The following is a 20,814-nucleotide window of genomic DNA, read 5'->3' as shown; positions in this document are numbered from 1 at the left end:
ATAATGCACGGCCTCATACAGCAAGGATAGTATTTGTTAAGACTGAAGAGCTAGACTGGGAAAAACTTCCACATCCTCCTTATTCTCCAGACCTTGCCACATCTGATTATCATCTATTCCAAAGTTTGCAGAACTATCTTGATGGAAAAGAGCTGAAACACATGAAGATGTCATAACTACCCTCTATACATTCTTTTCCTCCAAACTCCAAGAATTTTATAGAAGTGGCATTGAGAAGCTTTTGAATCGTTGGCAACAAGTAATTAATAATAACGAAAAACACATTATTGATTAAACAACATTAAAAGCGTTTGAAATCCTTTATCTTTTTCTGAACCTAAAATCAGACATTACTTAAGGGATGACTCTGAACTAGAAACGATACTATATGCATTTAAAAAACATATAAGAAGCGATATACAAAAACTAAAAGTTAATAACTGCAATAAATACTGCTCAAAAGCTAACACACAACTTCCGGTCTCACTTAACTTTCACGGCGAGTCACAGATAAAAGGCCATGTCATCACATTTGTGACTTACATTCAAAATATTACTGAACTACTATTTAATGAATTGATGTCAATTGGTTTGGCGTGAATATGTAGATTATAATTCATAATTTATTATTACACATTAGTTAATTTCTTAATTTAAAAGTATATATTACAAGAACACACCTAAATATCGATTTTTTTTGAGACGCGTACAATGTTGATTACAACGGTGGTTAAAATTAGATGTTTGTGATGCCAAAATACTAAGTCTTTAGCTTCGTAGGAATTACGACCTCAAATTACCAATACTGACAAGCTAGAGAAAAAAGATACGAGGTTCTTATTTTACTGAGGTATGGCTTATGTATCGAATCAAATAAAGTGGCTTTGTCCATCTATTTCCCTTTTTGGAAACGGTCCCTTATATACTCTTACTACAATATATGACACGTGAATAACCAACTGACAGCTTAGAAATGTCCCCTAGCGTTTTTTTCAGCCTTTTTCATCCATTAAAAGACTACCACGTTCTTCTGAACCAAGATTTTACAAAATCAAACAAGAACAAATAACCCAAAATTATAACTATATGGAACTCTATCTAGGTGGCTACATCAGCCAAATTCCTGGGTCTAACTTACGATTCTAGGTTAAATAGGACTAAACATTTAAACGAAAATAGAAATAAAATATGTAAAGAGCGAATTACGATGTTCTACTTACAATAGAAAACATACGCAAAATACATAAAACCTACGTACTACCCATTGGTTAAATGTAACCGAATAATACAGAAACAAGTTACAGACAATCCAAAATTGAACAATCATTAAAGCATACAAAGCTCTTTGATACACAAACACAACCTTCATACGTATCGTTAGATAGATTTCAACATAAATCAACAGTTCTTCCGCAGACATATTAAGAAAAATACGTCGTTAAAAAAACCCTTGAAATTTTATATTATACGTGTTGGTGATAGACCTAAGTACCTCTCACCACTAAATCTAGTAAACTCTTTATGTAACCTTTGACCATCTACAACTGGGTAAACTGGTAGCTAGGTATAACGTTAATTTCATTTTAGAAAGGAGGTTTTATTTATAAAAATAAAATTAATGCTGTATGAAAAGTGAAGTATCTATTAGACAAAAAAATCAGCTTTGTACATTCACGAGCATGGCCTGAAAAGGGTCACTCGCGCGTGCGGACTAAGAATTGTAGCATGCATGCAGTGGCTGCATGATGTAATAATGTTTTTTTTTCAACAAACGGGCCAAATTATACCGGAGGTCCAATACGGGCTTTATTCCTGGCAATCAAGAAACCTACAGTAAATTAGGGAGATAGAGGTTCTGGGTAAATCTGATCCACCCTGGTCACTTGACCAAAAACAGCACCAGAGATCAGAGACAGTTTCGTATTGTAATGTGTCATTCTCCTCAAAAAGGGCTACTAGAGATTGTTTGATTATATAACAGCATTACCCAACTCACCACTCAACTCTGGTTGTATCCCACCCTCTTGGACGCAAGCCGACGTTCTTACGTTCGTAAAAAAAGAAGGAAAACCAGCCAATAAAATAGAAAGCTCCGAAAACTAATTAATAGGCTCTCCAGTTTCCTGGTGCTCACACCAAATTACACTGAAGTTCAGAACTGTTTCAGAAAATTTCGCCAAACAACACATCATCTAGTTAGATTAACTGAAACCATAATAGATAATTAAATCAAAATAAATACACTGGCACAATGGATGAAGACAAAGATCAAAACAAACGGATTTTCCGACAGGTGTTAATCGCTGGTTGTCCAAATTTTTTGATAAAAAAAAATGTCAATTAATGTGTGGAACAACTACTTGAAATTTTTTTACTCCCTAGGCTGGTGTACCCCTGGGAGGGTTAGTAAGTCATGTCCTTTTCACCAAGTATGTAGGCGATATGTGCGTGCCCCCCAGTGGCTCAGCGGTATGTCTGCGGACATACAACGCTAAAATCCGGGTTTCGATACCAGTGGTGGGCAGAGTACAGATAGCCCATTGTGTAGCTTTGTGCGTAATTCAAAACAACAACAACAAGATATGTGCAACCCTAAATTTAGCCTAACTTCACAATTCGCAGACGACGTGGTGATATGGAAGAGTTCCATTACCCCTTCGATTACAGCTACAAACTTACAGTTAATTCTAAATCAAGTCATCACGTATTGCCAAAAACACAGAATAAAACAAATGTTCCAAAGAAAACTAACCCAATTATATTATAAAATAAAAAAAAAACGCTTAGAAATTCTCCCGAAATAAACTTGCACGGGACGTTTTCATATTGTCACATTAGCAAAATTTCTTAAAGTAAATTGTGTTTCAAAATTAACTTAGAAAAATCATATGAATCAAGTTAGAAACACAACATGGGCAAACCGTATTAAGAGTGACTGGTAAAAAAAACAACACACGAAGAAATATCATTAAAGTTTAGAAAAAATACTCATGATCAGTATTATAATACGTCTGTATTGTGTAAACTGATGTTAAGACATTACAGAGTATACAAAATGCGTGCGCATGTTTTCTTATAGAAAAGCCAAATCGTGGTATCTGTTGAGTCCAGCGAGGGGAATAGAACACCTGACTTTAGCGTTGTAAGTCCGTAGACTTACCGCTGTACCAGTGATGGACTACACAATGCGCTACTCAACATAACATTCAAAGTGTCCAGAACAAAAACCTAAAATTATGCACAAATACGCTAATATAAAGGTTTTGTTTTGATTGTTTTTTGAATTTCGCGCAAAGCTACACTAGGGCTATCTGCGCTAGCAGTCTCTAATTTAGCACTGTAAGACTAGAGGGAAGGCAGCTAGTCATCACCACCCACCGCCAACTCTTGGGCTACTCTTTTACCAACGAATAGTGGGATTGACCGTAACTTTATAACGCCTCCACGGCTGAAATGGCAAACATGTTTAGTGTGATGGGGATTCGAACCCGCGACCTTCGAACTACGAGTCGAGTCCCTTAACCACCTGGCCATGCCGGGCGACGTTAATACAAAACCAATTCAAGAGAAACTCGTGGATTTCTCATTAAAATATTTTAATACAAATCTATATAACAAAAAAAACACTCATTAACCTTAATACATCGTTACGTCATACATGATGAAGATAGCTTTAAAATCTCTTTCCACTCAGTTGTTAGTACATAAAAAAGTCCACCTGCATCATACCAAAAAATACCACTTTGAATTAGGTATCACAAGTATAATGTGAAATGTACGTTTGGTAAGTATTTCAAATGAAAAAGTGATCTTTTACTATGAAACTATATGTGAGTGTAAACGACCATATGAATGGAAGCATTGAAATAGCACTAAGTGTTATAGGCATCCTATTCACGGCCCTGGAACTAGTTTTTATGTCAGTGTTTTACACAGTGTTCAAGCCCTGAGTTTAATACAGAATAGTAAAAAGAAAGTTAGGCCATACATATAGCGATGCGGATAAACTTCTGCATTGCAGCTGGATATTTTATAACTGTATTATTTGGTTGCTACGGAAAACAAGAAAATGTTGAAACATTTAGTTACAACCTTTGACTTTTAGAATTTTGTTGTATTGTGAACTTTGGCCAGTCTTCACGATTTAATGTAGCGGACCGGCATGACCAGGTGTTAAAGCGTAATTGACTCGTAATCTGAAGGTCGCGGGCTCGAATTCCCGCCGCACCAAACATGTTCGCCCTTTCAGCTGTGGGAGCGTTATAACGTCACGGTCAATCCTACTGTTCGTTGGCTCATGCCGGGCTTTTAACTGAAATCTTGTTGACTTCGTAAATGTGTTAACTATGCCATAATTATGTTGTTTCTCCAAATTTATTCACTCAAATAGAGTAACCCTGTAGTCATCGGTAAACATTCTATAAGTAAGTTAGTAAAAAAATATAGATCAAGGAAATATGTAAACCCGTTTACTTTATCAAAATAGGTACTGATTTATGGAAAAGTTTTAAGATAAGCATATACGCTCCAGTAAAAATCAGGTTTGAAAAATACGAACCAATCGCGTCTTTTAACCGCAGATTAAACGATAAAAAAATCACAGTTCTTGAATATTTCTGAGGTTGTAGCAGAAAGCTAAGCTTTTATCTATTTCCCAGAATTCCATGTTTCAGCGAAGCATGACATACCTGAGACAGAAGCATGAACAGTACACGTATTGATTGTAATATAGATTTGTTCTCCTAGTACGCGTCAAAAGAGATTAGGGAAATATAGACGATGGATATTTCAAATGACTGACTTCTTAAAAATCTGAATACGTTTCATTTTATAAATAATTGCTTTAGGTTTTAAAATAACTTCATTCACATTTTCCCCTCGGTGGACTCAGCAGATAGCCTGATGTGGCCTTGCTATAAGAACACACATGTTTTAAAAGACATACTTGATATTTGCTTTCATAATAGATAGAGAGATATTTAGCGATACCTACATATATTTATAAATATATAGATGAATAAAAAGACAGAGGTATAGATGATGCAGTTTAGTAAAAACACCTAAAATATTTCAGGTTATTCCCAGTAAGAAAAAGAGTATGTATTTAAACCTAGATCCCTGTGGCACAGCGGAATATCTGCGGACTCACACCACTAAAAATTGGGTTCCAATACCCGTGGTGGACAGGGCACAGATCATTATATAGCTTTGTGCTTAATTCCAAATAAAAAAAAAAAAGAACAATTTTAAAACTATTGTAACATAGTCAGCTCCTAACCGGGCATATAATTAGTGTACTTTGTCTATGTTAACGATGGACGTAATTGCATGACCTGCAAGTCCTTTCGTTTGTGGCGATCTCTGACCCTGTGTAGTTAATATCATGTTTCTAATATTAGGAAAATTACAGCGAATTGTTATAATAATTGAAGGAAATATTCAATGTAATTATAAAATTGAAAAACAAATAAATAACGAGACAGTTTCAGTATACTGAAAAAGTTGTATTTCAACTTATAATTAACAGAATAAGCTGAAAACTTCTAAGATTTCTTTCATAACACCGAAGAGGAATTTCCGATTGAAAAGACTCGAATACCATTGGTTTCGCTGTGATGGACTTGTACCAGATAGCTTTGTAAGAATTTGTATTAAGTTGTTTATAAACCGAGGTTCTCTATATTCGAAATTAAGCACAATGTTACACAAAGGGCTATCTGTGCTCTGTCCACCACGGGTACCAAAACCCGATTTCTTGCGTTTTAAGTCCGCAGACTGGGGAATACCGACGACCTCTACTGCTCTTTGAACCCCAAATCACATTACACGCCGTCGTCGCTATAGTAATACAAACCGATTCATATTTACATATATAATAGATTAGTTGAAGCTCTGACCTTGTCATGACACCAGCTGACATGACATCGACTTCGTTGATGCTTCTTTCTTTTATTAAAGGATCACAAAAGCTCGGTAAGCGTATTAAAACCATGGGCAATTGGTCGTGATTGTCACATACCTCCGTCGAGAAAAAAATATTTTCATGATATTCGATACCAGATCAAACTTAAATGGAACGATTGATTGGGAGACGGGGTACATGGAAGAGAGGAAGAGAGAGAGGAGAGGGAGAAAACCCATAAAACGGCTAAGAGCGAAAACAGAGAGAGGAATTTTTATAACCTAGAAATGAGTTATAAAACATCTATTCATCTGTCTATATCTATCTTTCTATCGGAATTAAATTTGAAAGAGTTAAACATTATTTATGGACAGTTTGGTCACATATTTTGCAATTATAGTTTTAGACAATATGAATAAATAAATAATATTCTTGTTTTGTTTTTAATTTTTATTTGTACATCTGAATCGTGTTTACATTTCAACATATTTGAACGTTATGTTTTATTTCGACTGGTCAGTACATAACGTGAATTACTCTACCATTATAAATTTGACACAGATAAGCGTGTTTTCCAAGTATCATTAATTGTAGGTAATTTTCACGAATTTTAATCTACTTTTATAAGGCTTTAAAGGTTTATAGTCGAAAAAAAACAAACAAACAGTTAAACCACTTACTCTTAATATAACAGTTTTCCAAGTGTTTTTCACAATTTCTCTTTCTCGAGTTGTGGGAGTCATTTTCAGCTTAATAGTTCGATTCGTAAATATAACAGAAATATTTCAAGCTCCACGTGATAAATGAAAGGTTCAGTTGAAAAAAGAAAAGATACATACACCCCTAAAACCATTCATCTGATAAATCCTCAAAGAAGTTGTTTTCTTGTCTTTTTAGAACTTTAAACTAGAAAAGATGTTCAGTCGTTGTCATGGTGGACGGGTATCTTAGCAACACAGAGGAGGTTGTTTTACACACCGAAACCAAAGCTTCAGAACTATTCATGTCATCTAAAGGGACATGTAGTACAAAAATAACTTGATTCTTCACGCTTCCAATATTCTAATACGTTTTAACTAAAGTATCAGAAACCTTTTCTTGAGCTGGTTGCTTCAATTTCTGAATAACCAGAAGGCTGCACAAAGCATGACCTTCATGACGTCAAACATTAAGATCACAGGTTCTGCTATAAGGTCGCCATCTTTTGTGCAAAAATGGACCTTTTTGAGAATAATGGCTCGAAGGATGTATTCATACCTCAAGTACCAAAATACCAAAAAGTGTGTTTTGTATAAAAAACGTAAAGACACAAAATATAGCGACAAATTTAAAACTGAAGGAAAATAGTTCATGTTGACGTTTTTGTAGCTCTTTAAATATGAAACTAAAACCATGCAACAAAAATGTGAAATTTATTATTAAATTAAAAATATTAGTTATTTAGTTATTATACAGATCGTTTTACTTATTATGCATTTATACGTTAAATTAATTATATGTAGATGTTTAGAGCCTTAATCACGTACTTTGAGTATATATCAGTATTTTAACGGGCCCGGCATGGCTAGGTGGTTAAGGCGCTCGACTCGTAATCCGAGGGTCACGGGTTTGAATCCCCATCGCACCAAACATGCTTACCCATTCAGCCGTGGGGCCGTTATAATGTTAAGGTCAATCTCATTATTCGATGGTAAAAGAGTAACCAAAGAGTTGACGGTGGTTGATGATGACTAGCTGCCTTCCCTCTAATCTTACACTGCTAAATGAAGGACGGTTAGCGCAGATAGTCCTCGTGTAGCTTTGCGCAAAATTCAAAACAAACCAAACAAGTAATCACTTGAGTTGGTGTTTGTTATCGGTGCGTAGCTCCTTTTATTCTCCCTCCCAATGTCGACAAACCTGCACACATGATTATATCTGTAGTTACTAGTATTATATTATTAAGAGTTACATTTTAATTTCCTATTGTTTTGTGATTTATTTCCTCCAATTTGTCCTTTTAGTTGTTCTTGTGACTTCTAGATGGCATATTTAGTTGTTTATCTGCAACTTTAACGGGTTTAATTCCATTACCAATTGTGATTTGCTTTAACTTAATTCTCGTGTTTTTATATGTTATTGCATTCGTAAGTTCGTTAGTGAATCCATCATTTCACGAGAAGTATCTGGATAATTTCCTTGTGTCCTGTTCCAGGTGTTTCACTCACTCCAACCCTGCTAGTAAAGGCAGCTAACGATGCTTGACAGCTGTTAAAACTCTGAATTAAAGGCTAATTAATGCCATTAAAAGGTGTCCTTTTAAAATGGGCAGCAAAATGGGTAGCTTGTTGTTCACCATTCTAACCGTTCGTTTGGTAGTTATTTCCCATAATAACTTTCTGTCATAGTCTATTTGTTTCTCGATCAGACAATGTTATTGAATTGGTGTTCTAAATTCCATAATTGAATTTCGTGGTGAAATATCTGGAGTAGTCAAAAAAAGGCCTGCATTCCCAGACGGTAAAGCAGTAATGGTAATAGGTATGAACCATATTTAGTTGCAAATGATGTTTTAGGCTGGAAGCTTTCGGTAGATCTTTCCATTAGCCAATTAATTTTCAAATACTTTATTTTGTCAGTGATGTTATTTTCTTCTTTATTAATCTCGCTTTTTAAATCAGAACAACACCTGACATTATTAGTCCTTACCTAGCTATTGTCATGTCACTGAAACTTGATCGTTTTTGGAAAGGGTATGTAACAGCCGTTTCAGGTGTAAAATATTCATATACTCAAATTATAAAGATATGTTTAAATGGAGGAGTTAGAATTTCCAAAATGAGAATATCACTTGTACCTTCACATTGGAAACAAAGGAATATGCAACAACTTGGCGTTTTAGGCCTATTTAGAAAGAGATTTGTAAGAAGTCGTACCACGGCCTTTTTGAGCTAACTTCAACGTTTCTTAATAGGTCAAAATATAAAAATGTAAAGGTTAGTGACAAAATCGCCCACGTGATCCAGGTACCAGTACAAAACATAATAAAAATATTTCCAGTCAGGAGAAGTAGAATTAGTCACACATGCGCAAACAACTTCCACGACGCAACCATTGAACTGTCGCATACTCCAAGCAACTGGAAAATGAAATAGGTTTTCACGATATTCCAAAAGGACTACAAATACATATTGGTCAAGTCTATAGATGCAGCACCTATGTATTTCTGTGGAATTAGACGTTGAAATGAATGCTGGGAAACCATCGTCTTTGTAACTTGGTGGATTATGGATACCATGAAGGGAGAAGAGATCTGCTTTAAACACGACAGTCTTAGGAGGGAGAATCTTGCAATGGAAATTGCGCTGTAGATCTATTGATAATAAGATATACAGTTGTCAGATACAGCATGATATAACGTGGCGACATAGACTGTAATGACTTGTTAAGACTCTTCCAAAATCATATTAGTATAACATAGTAAACCTCCGCATTTATATTTACTGAAAAGTATAAACATCTTACATATTCAGTGATCTCAATCAACCATGACCTGTGTAACCTGGTTACACTTGGTGATAACAGACCAGCTGTGAAAGCTCTCCACGCTAACAAAGCGATATGTGATAACGTAAGCACTTTAGAGAGCCTGTAGACCCAAGAGTTAGCGTGAGCATGACAGGGTGAATGTTTATCGACTAATTTCAGTGTTAGTGCTTAAGATACATGAATGTTTTAGAGAATAAGTATGGATTGGGCTACAGTTTCTAAAAATAGAATTTCTCCAACAGTTATTTTACCTTAGGTTCATTGAAACAAAATATTGAAAGTAGGGTTACCAATCGACTGTTGACGCGACTTATTCTTTTGAAATATTAGAAAAACCTGTATGTATACACGTAAACGCTCATATAAACGTGTTCTGATTAAAATAAAGTTAAATTCGAATCATCTTAATGTGAAAATAAAACGTGAAAATATTCTATCGAGGTAAGATTATATTAATAAAGGTAACACAATTAAGTGCGTGCACGAAAAAAATGACAAAAACAATAACAAAGGAAAACACGTGTGCTGGTTAAATAATTGAATACAAGTTCATCATAATTTTTAGGGCATATGTACCCTAAACATTTAAGACACCTTAAAAAATCAATGAAAGAATGACAACATGAAGTATTATAAATTCCTACAAAATGTTTTTTTCTTTTTTAAACTAGCGCCTCCGGAAAACAATATCTTTGTCATTTCTTTCTATACCTCAGGATATTTTTAAATCCTATACAATCACTTAATAGTGCTCCATGGCGTTATCTTGAAACAAAATTAACATAATTTACATTATTATTGATGCCACTTGACATTAATATTATCAGCAAGATTGGATAGTAACATATATTGGTAACATAATTCAAGCTACCGGTGATACAGTTCTGACATCAGTATTACCAGCAAGTTTCGTCGGACATATTGTGTACGACAGAAGACATTGATTATATTACTTTCACTTTAGCCGTAAAATAAACACTTTTATTACGTCCAGTGTAGAATTTCTAAGCCAGAGAATTACGTCTGCCAACCTTTACAATGTAATTCAATCTCTGCTTACGGGTTCTCATCTAAACCAAGTTTGTTTTCTTAACAGTTTCTGAGAAAGAAAGAATTTCTTTTGCTTTATGTGTCAATTCAAGAATTCCTCACATCTGTACGTTTTTACCAGTCATAAAACACATTTCAGTGTACGTAAATGAGCACGAGGAGAACATGTGTGGTCGTTTGGAATTCTGGGTCGTTCCCCTGATCTCACAATCTTCACGTGTATGTGAATCACCCAATTATATGCACGCTGTTTTTATGTTAGCAGGAAGTGTTTCACATTTTATACAATGTTACGAGAACTATTAAGTTTTGATGCACACTTATTTCGTCTGCTACAGAATTTTTTTTTAATTTCGCGCAAGGCTGCTCCAGGACTATCTGCGCTCTACAGAATAATTATCACATTCTCAGGTGGCTGAGAAACAAGCTTATGCGGCTTGTAAAGACAATTCAAACCAACCTGAATTTGGTTCCAGCGAGGACCAATGAAATTAGTATTTATATGTTACCTCAGAAACATAATAATTATTCCATCTTTAAAACAGCATTATTAATATGAAGAATTTTAAAAATGGAATACTGTATTATGTTTCATCTAGAAATACCCGATCGTGGCCTAGTGTTTAGTGTATTGTACTGAGGATACAAAGTTCGAGATGTGTTTCAAACTAACAAGCTCCACACCTTCAGGTGTGAGAGTGTTGTAAAAGTGGCAGCCAATTTTGCTATTTGGATTAGAGTAGCTGACTTAAGTGGCAAGCGATGCTAAATAGTTACCTTCTTTCCGTTTTCTTATAGCAAAGTCACATCGGGCTATCTGCTGAGCACCCCCCGAGGGGAGTCGAACCCCTGATTTTAGCGTTGTAAATCCGTAGACTTACCGCTATACTACCGAGGTACCCTGCTTTCTGGAGACGTCTATGTCTGAACTGTAAAGGTCTCTGATGTGACCGTTTAGCCTATTGTGTACGTAATGATGTCGTTGAGATGAATAAACAAACAAATTTCTTAAAAATCTAAGAAAAATCAGACAAAACATAGCTACGTTAGAGTGTAATACACTTAACTAAGAACGTAAAAAAAAGGTTTATGTGATTACAACTCAAATAGAAACGCGTTTTTCATACGAGAAAAATGGTAAATCATAAACAGAATACAATGTGAACTGATAATATACTTGTTAACATTTCTGTTTATTTTTTAAGATGGAATTACGTAGAGACTTAACATCTTAGAGTAATTTGTACCTTATATGTAATTCATTTTAGCATTTAAAAAGTTGGTTTATACTGTTATATAAACTCATTTACCTCAGAACAATTGAAAGTTTTTCATTTTAAATTTTAACATTTCTTCAAGTTATCTCGAAATAATTTATGTCAGCCTCGAATCTACTGTCGTCCTTCTTAAGTAAACAAGACTTTAAAGGTCGCTTGTGAAATCACGGTCACGTACACGTAACGTTGACTTGATACACCTAACACCTGATGATACGCGCCACTTGCCCTACACTAATTTATGATAGCGTGTCCAACAACATGTGTACGCTACGTTAAAAATCATACTCTTGTTTCTCAAATGGCTTGAGTGCTCGTGAGTAAAATATATCACAGCTACTCTCATTTAGCACTATTTGTTGAAAGTTTTATTTTGAAGCTATCACGTATCATCCCTATTATTTTACAGCAATGACTGTCATAATAAGTTACTGCTTACAGTTATTCTATGCCTTACCTGTTGCAGATGGAGTGATTCTTTTGTTCCGCCTCCGGTAAATACGAGGACTTTGGCTTGAGTCTCCTTGTTCCCTTTCCACAAAAAGGGCTCTGCAAGCTCCGAAGAATTTTGGGTTTTGTTACGGTTGAAGTAGCGACAGATGGTGACGGTTAAACCAATCAGAAACGTTAATCCGACTACAACAGCGACACTTAGTTCCAGAGATGAAATTCCCATTTTGTCTTCTGACGCACAATACTTTTTGGAAAATATAAATAATTTATATAATATAATTATTACAGTGTATGATTATAGATGAATTATAAATTCTATTTAATCAGTATTTTATAATACGTACTTAATGCAGACAGAGACAGGTGAGAAATTAAAGTAACAATTTGTGTTTTTCGTTTCTAAACATAAAATATCTATCTTATTAACATAAGTCAATGTAAAAGATATTAAAACACTATTAAAGATATTAAACTTTGAAAAACTAACAATTTAAAAACACTTAATATGCGCGAGTTTAACAGTTTCTTTAAATTCACTAGTTAATTCTTTTTTTAATGCGAAAAAAAAATCAATTTCCCATAGAGCTCTCGAAGAATATTGAAGCAAACTTTACAGAGGGAAACACCTTATGAAAAGTTGAAAAGTGTTTATTAGTATAATATACTCATGTTTATCTACTCAACAGTTATTGTACGTAAGGTGCTTAAAATTAAGGTGATGGTTGATATGCAAAACAAAATCTTATTACGAAATATTTATTCACTATGTTAATATAAAATATAATTTCAACAAGAAAATTTATGAGATAGATGTACGGTTCCTCGCTGGTATAGCGGTAGGCCGACGGATTTACAACGCTAAAGTCAGAGGTTCGATTCCTCTCGGTAGACTCAGCAGATAGTCCGATGTGGCTTTGCTTTAACACAAACACATATAGGTATACGTGTGGACATAAAAAATCTAATTATCAAACAAAAATACATTTAAAAGATGCCATTAACTGAGGAATCCAACTGATGTACATAATGTATTCTTGAAAATAAAAGGTACTAAAGACACATTATATTAAGTGACACTGTTACCATAAGTGATGTAGGAATTTTTTTAAAGTATTTTGAAATACGTTGTATAAAAAAACCAAAAGATAGCAATGTAATACAATTCAAGTTGGAAATTTGATTGATTAAGAATTTCCATGTATTGCAACTAAAGGACTGTCTACACACAGTTCTCACTGATTTTAAACTGAGTGAAAGTATTTAATCCAGTGCCAACCACTGGAGCTGTTCTTGTCTGATCGAATAATGGAATTTTCACTGTGATCTTTAGCCACGGCATAACGACTCATAGAAGGGCTCTGACTTTGTTTTTCTTTTCAAGTACAATCTTTTAGCTCATAGCTCTGTTATATTTTGACCGATTTGATAACTAATTAGAATTTTGAACTCAAGAGGTCAAACCCTTTCGACTGATGTATTTGACTATGCTCAAGGTCTCATAGGTTCATTTACTCTAATCCTGCCCGAAAAAAGTTTAAAGTGCCGCGGCTATTGAGAGTTCTTTCTTGTTATTAAATGCACCCAAGGCCCCAAAGTGCAGAGCGCGACTTTGCGTTAACTAGCCATGAACTATGAATCTTCAAATTCGCATTCCGAGCACGCTAACCGTTAGGCCATACTCGTCGGAAAGTAGAATTTTAGAATATCAATTATTTTTATTAAATATAAGAACATTTTCAGAACGAAAGACAAAAGCTATTTTTTTTCTAGAGTTTTGTTTGAATACTGCCATTATTTTCATGCTACAAAGATTCTTCATGATATTAATAAATATTATTTGATATAAAGTTCAAGATATCAATAAAGAAACAAGAGAACAAACAACAACCAAAACTAGATGGTAATGAACGAGTTTATTTGAAAAATAAAAATAGAATAATGAGAAGAAATCCTAAAGAATGAAAACACTTACATAGACTACGTTTTGAGAATAAGTGGAAACAAAACACGTGCAATGTTTAATTACGATATAGTAGAATTTGAACTGCACCCGTGAAACAGTTCAGAACAAAAGTAGAAACACCATAATATTCGTCGAAAAGACCGAATGAAAGTTAAATTCAGAACAAAACAACACATGTCTGAACGTATTCTAACCTTGAATAAACACGTTGAATCCTTTCTAAACTTATCTGAACGTATTCTAACCTTGAATAAACATGTATAAATCCTTTCTAAGCTTATCTGAACGTATTCTAAACTTGAATAAACATGTATGAATCCTTTCTAAGCTTGTCTGAACGTATTCTAGCCTTGAATAAACACGCTTTTCATATCAGTATCCAACACTTATCTCACACCCCTAACTGTTGCCAATCTAAACTGTCTCTATTTTGTCATTAGCCTGTCAAGTTGACTTTGTTGGGTTACCTATTCAACGTACTAATGGAAAGGTTTAGGAAATGATGACGACATTCTTGTATCTATTTCTGATTGGTGCGATTACTAAGTGGAATGTAGCAATTTTAAGCCCGACTGGTGGGATCTAGTCTGTTTGTTTTTTCAGACAGTTCAGTTACAACTGGTTTCAGACTTCGAAGAGTTCAGCGCGGTACTGTCTTGGTTTTGTTTCGTTACAGGTAAATTCAGTACACGTTTGTTGTTCATTCATTTGGCTGTTGGTCCCATCTTAATAAAACGTCCGTGAGTAGTAGAGTCTCCTTGTCTTATATTCCTAAAGTAGTAAAGTAGTCATGCTAAATCACTGAGGAATAGTTACAGTGGAGGTCATTCATTTTAGTACTTCAAGAATAACATGCTGATAGAATTCTTGCCTACTATAATTGTTGAAATCTTAAAAAAAAAAGGAAAAAAAATATAAATAAGGAATTATACATTGACAAGCTAGGGCAGTTAGCCTTGGTACAAAATCTGACTTACATATTCGTACATAAATGCAAAGCCTTTAAGATGAATTCATCATACTTGAGAATCTTCTCAGTGAAAGCCATAATGTAACCAACAGACATGAAAAAAAGAATTTATCTTTATTGCCAATAGATGTCAGGAGATTTTCTATACAAGCAGAGAAGCAACAGACGTACAAACAGTGAAACGTAAAAGAATGAAAATAAAAAAGGTTTTAGCATCCATTTAATCTTTCGAGCTACCAAAACAAAAGCAAGGCATGGATGGAACACACACACTCTAAAAACATTCATACAAAATAAAGTCAGATGAAAGTCAAATCTAAAGCTTGCTTTTAGGTTGCACAAGCAGTTGAGTAGTTTTAATTAAACATATAAAACCTAAAACAGACAACAAAACATAAAAATAATCTGGATGAAATTAACACTTAAATATTTGTTTCAAATACACATGAAAGGTGATGAAAAATGCAAAGTTTAAACCTTTATGACACAGAAAAACAAAAAGAGAGTAAAATAACCAGTGGACAGTGTATTATTTGTTTGTCTTTGGGATATTCGTCCAAAATTCTTCAAAGGCAATCTAGATAAGATGTCTCTAATATTGAACGGAAAACAGCTAGTCAATAACACTCACCGCCAACTCTTGGACTATTCTTGTTTTATCGAATCGTTGTGTTTGACTACCAACCTTATAATGAACCAATCGCCTCAAAGTTTTATTTATTTTTGCGCAATGGGACGTGAACATGGAATCTATAGATCCAAACTCCGGCATACTAACTACTGGTCCACACTCGTCTGGATACTAAACTGAAGAAGTTGTTAAGAACTCAGTGCCATGACCACGCCTGTAAGCTCAGATATCGGCAATATAAGCAAAGATAAAAGGGAACTGACATGAAACCAGCAGAGATGAGAGGAAACTGACACGCAATCAATAGAAATGGGAGGGAACTTATCAGGCAATAAGAGGAAATAAGAGAAAATTGATCTAAGTCAGATATCAATAAAACATAAGACTGGTGCATAATTGGAAATTAACGGATGTTTTCTGCTGACAGGCGAAAAGAAAGATTTTTTTTCTCGGTCAAACGACAAGCATATATACATATAAACAATGAATACACTCATCCAAAACGGTTAATCTTGTCCATTATTTTGTCAGGACCAGTGACGAATTCTCAATAGTTTAAGTGAGAGGAGAGAAAAATAACATTGGAAAAAAATGGTATGTTTAAGTTGGACCAAAATAAGAAAAAAAAAATTAGAGGACCAAGAACACAAGTGGTATTCTTCTTAATATCACATACCCATAAATAGCCCAGGCCAACAATTAGTTTATATACAACAAAAAGTCATAGAACACACATAAGTAGATATGGCCACTTATAGTCTCAAGAACGAAAAACCTATTAGATGTTTTCACCATTTCTTTGGCGACAAAGAACAGAGTAAGAACAAAGTAATTCTCATAAGGAAAATCACATCACCACTTCAGGAAGATGAAGAAGGCAACATCTTCTGTTTATCCGACAATGACTTCTGTTGTATTAAAGAGTTTGGTTTGATTTTGGTTTGTTTTGACTTTCGCACAAAGGATATCTGCGCTAACCATTCCTAATTTATCAGTGTAAGACTAGAGGGAAGGCAACTAGTCATCACCACCCACCGAAATCTCTTGGGCTACTCTTTTTACCAAAGAATAGTGGGATTGACCGTCACATAATAAAGCTCCCACGGCTGAAGGGGCGAGCATGTTTGGTGTGACGGGGATTCAAACCCACGACCCTCGGATTACGAGTCGAGTGCCTTAACCACCTGGCCATGCCGGGCCTGTGAGTATTGATTTAATACATAGAAACCAGGAGAATTGGTGTGTTTAATTGAAATGTAGCAGAGAAGGCTAAATAAGCAGAGTGAAATATGAGGCAGAACAAAATCTTAATGAAAAGTAAATCAATAACAAACACCTTATTGAATTTCTGTACTGCATATTGGTGTACAAAAGAAATATCGATACTAAAAATAAACGACTTTTTGACACTAGAATACTGTTTTTTATTTAATTAAACACTAATCGTTTCGCTTTACAACATCACGAAAGTTAACTAAAACCGAAACTGACAGTACAAAGTTTCAAGTTGAAAAGTAAGGACAAAACAGATGTCTAGTATTAACTTTAGAACTTAATATATTAACGAGAACTACTAGCTTATATTTACAATTCTGAGCTGCTCTACTTTGATATTAATATCATTTTGAACCTGTTATGTCTTCTACAACTACTAATGACTTAAATTCTAATTTTTATCACGCTTTAGGCAGTCGCCAAGACCACAACAATACCAAGCTGTCAAGTGTTATTTCGCGGTCAACATGTCGCCTAGCAACAGTTTTTGTTCCTTCGTTTTCGTCGTTCAATTGTTCGCGTCAGGACAGTTTTCGTTATGAGGTCTCACTATTTCCTTATTGCAACAAAAGTTTTCAATCGCAGATTTATTGATACTACAATATATTATATTTCCAAGCTTCACCAATCACATATTGCTTGTGCAAGATGTGATTTATAATTATCAACACAATATCTTTCTACCGACGCTTTTACTTCGAGTTTCTCAGGCAAGTCGAAAAAGTCCTTTATAAAATGGCCAGGCATGGTCAGGTGGTTAAGGCGCTGGACTTCTAATCTGAGGGTCGCGGGTTCGAATTCCCGTCACACTGAACATGCTCGCCCTTTTAGCCGTGGGGGTGTTATAATGTGTCGTTCAATCCCACTATTCGTTGGTAAAAGACTAGCCTAAGAGTTGGTGGTGGGTGGTGATGACTTCCCTCCAGTCTAACACTACTTAATTAGGGACGGCTACCGCAGATAGCCCTCGTGTAGCTTTGCGCGAAATTTAAAAACAAACAATCCTTTATAAATAATCGTTTATCGTATTAACTCGTTTATTTTTATGCTGTCCCTACATGTTGCTTACTTCATCAAGCCTTAAATACGTTATTTAAAAAGACAAAAACTAGCAGCCTTTTTTCATCTACTGCTGTTACATGAAAGAATGGAAAATACATTATCTGTTGTGGAGGTTTGTTGTGGTTTTTCTTATCTCAAAAACACATTTCAACGCTATTTTACTTAAAGATCAATAACATTAGATATCGGCCAGCTTTAATTTAAATATACTCAAAACACGGTTCATATCCTTGACATTTACTTTTTCCATTTATAACTGAAACAGTTGTCGTTAAGATAGAAGAATAATGAACCATTTTCACTTTATTTTAATCATTGCGGTTGCTTTGAGTGAATAAAAATAACTAAATGAGAAGAAATGTGAATATTTAGCTTAAAAATAGTGATCAACATTTTTCCTGTTCTTTGTTAATAGATATACTGTTAGTTCTGCTTATTTACTGTCATATGCGTGAATGCCTCCCAACATACACCAACAGAGTTACTATGACAACCGTTCAATACTTTTACGCAAGAACTTAACGGACTTTTTTGCGTGGGCGAACAATGCATACTTACACACACAGTCTTGATATAGCAAAATGCAACGGTTAAGGACAGAATTAGCAATTTTGAGAGGCTACTGGTAGAAACTATAACAATCTTTAAAACTTACATTAAAAACCGGACAACAATTTGAAGATTTATAATTGTGAATTATGTAATAATTACCGAATTTCTGTAGTGCCTAGAGGACATCAATACTAGTGATAAACGACTTTATATAACACCAAAACATTGTGTGTATCTAGGTAAATAAAAAGATGTTGGTGTTGTAAGGTCGTTTATTTTTAATTATGTAAGAACGTTTCACTGTTTCTTAATCTTTAACAATATGACTATCTAACAATAATTCTGTATTGCAATCTGAAACTATATTAATGTTTAACGTTACGAAATACCACTATACATTTTTGGGATAGAGACAAAGGATAACTGACTTAAATATTATTATTAAAGGTTCATATATTCTATGTTTTCAAGCCATTGTTGTCTGTTATTGCTGTATAAAGAAATCACATATTTTACCAATTTATATAATACTTTCTGGAAGCACTACGTTGATGAAAACAACTCAACCTAAAAAGAAAGCAATAAGGGCTTTTGGACTCTAAATTTTAAGACTATTCACTCGAATTAAGTAAAAAATAATAATATTAAAATGACCTTGGCTTAATGTTTTGTTAACAGAATTAGCTGTGGCCCGACAAACATTTGCAATAAATTGTATGCCCTTTGCTTGAACTTTCCTTAGTTTGTCATTTTCATGCACGCTATTTAAGCCACGCTTTCTTGCAGGTATTATATATCAGATCGATAAATCCTAGCCAATTTGAAAAAAAAAATTAGGCCCTCAGATAAATATATTCACATACACATAATTTTCTCTAATAAAACTACATGTAAAGTAAACAATAAAACAATATTAATTTAGTAATTATATTATTTAGTAACCATGGGCTTAAAAAAGGTATAGTGTTGCAGTATTATAACATATTGTTTATGTTTTTTCAATACGATTCTCAGCTTTGATATCATACATAATGAAGCACGCACTTAGTTAATAAAGACGGGAAGACATTAAAAGAACGTAAGTTTCGATTTGTACAAGGAACTCCAAATACTTAGTAACGGATCTGGTACACTTAAGGTGAAGCTAACCCTAAGGAGCAAGGCCTAGAATCATCGATGGGACTCAGTACAAGCTTCAACTTTTTTAAATACATGTTAGAAACTGCTTATGAATGGCAATTTGTGAACCCATATTTTTGTTGGTTACAGTGTAACCATCAGCCACCCACAAAAAAAAAACAACAACAAACAAAAGCTATCATTGGTACTACATTTAATTCAACTAATAACTGAGGTTTCCGTTTTGACAACTAAAATTGAATAAAATGATACACTAATATGGACCGTACCGATGATTAACGATATAAAAACACGCTGGTTAAATAAATGTTTTTAATTATATTGTGATACGTATAATTCTGCACATCCTTAAACTTTTACTAATACTGGTTGTTATAATTACAAAAATACTGAATTTGGGTTAGCAGAAGTTTTATTAATCCTTTTATACAATGTTATTAAAAATATACTAGTGTTAGCGAAAGTTTTATACTTTTAAGCTACATATAAACATTCAAGGTTTTTATTTAGATTCACTCACGTGTTTGTAGTTAAGCGCAAAGTTGCACAAAAGTCTATTTACCTGTATTGTGTCCACCACAGAAAACAAAATCCGATTTTTAGCGTATACGTTTACAAACATATCGCTGTGCCACTAGGGAGATATTTACATTAATAACTGATCTAATAAGTAACAAATTCTCAAAGTTCAATTGACGTCAGTGGCTAGTTATTGAAACAAAACTATTGTAGTCTGTTGGGGCGAAAACTTTCATAAATATTTATTTATATATTGTAATCCTAACCTTTTTTTTTTTTTTTGCAAAATAAAAATATTCATGACAGTTAATTTTAGCACAATAAAATTGTTTGAAACAAAAGGATTTTAACCAAGTTGAAATATTACACCAGAAACCGTTCTTTCTTTTAGCCTTACCTTTTCTTAAAGCATCTTTCTGATAAACAAGACCAGAATGACGTCAAACTGAAGTCAGTATCAGTGTCACGTAACCAGTCAAGTGTCAGACTACA

At 34.2% G+C, this 20,814-nt stretch overlaps 1 protein-coding gene across 4 annotated transcripts in view; it reads right to left on the bottom strand.

The window, feature by feature from the left end:
• The window catches only part of LOC143239075 (synaptotagmin-5-like), a 46,601-nt gene that overhangs the window by 20,782 nt on the left and 5,005 nt on the right, over positions 1–20,814 (bottom strand). For all 4 annotated transcript variants that reach the window (XM_076479870.1, XM_076479873.1, XM_076479871.1 and 1 more), the window contains exon 2: positions 12,215–12,454. In XM_076479870.1, the coding sequence (XP_076335985.1) occupies positions 12,215–12,433 (219 nt within the window). In that variant the 5' untranslated portion in view covers positions 12,434–12,454. The remainder of the gene's footprint in view (positions 1–12,214; positions 12,455–20,814) is intronic.

The sequence above is a fragment of the Tachypleus tridentatus genome, chromosome 13, assembly GCF_004210375.1.
Source record: "Tachypleus tridentatus isolate NWPU-2018 chromosome 13, ASM421037v1, whole genome shotgun sequence".
NCBI classification, from domain to species: Eukaryota; Metazoa; Arthropoda; class Merostomata; order Xiphosura; family Limulidae; genus Tachypleus; species Tachypleus tridentatus.
This window is presented reverse-complemented; position numbering and strand designations above follow the sequence as displayed.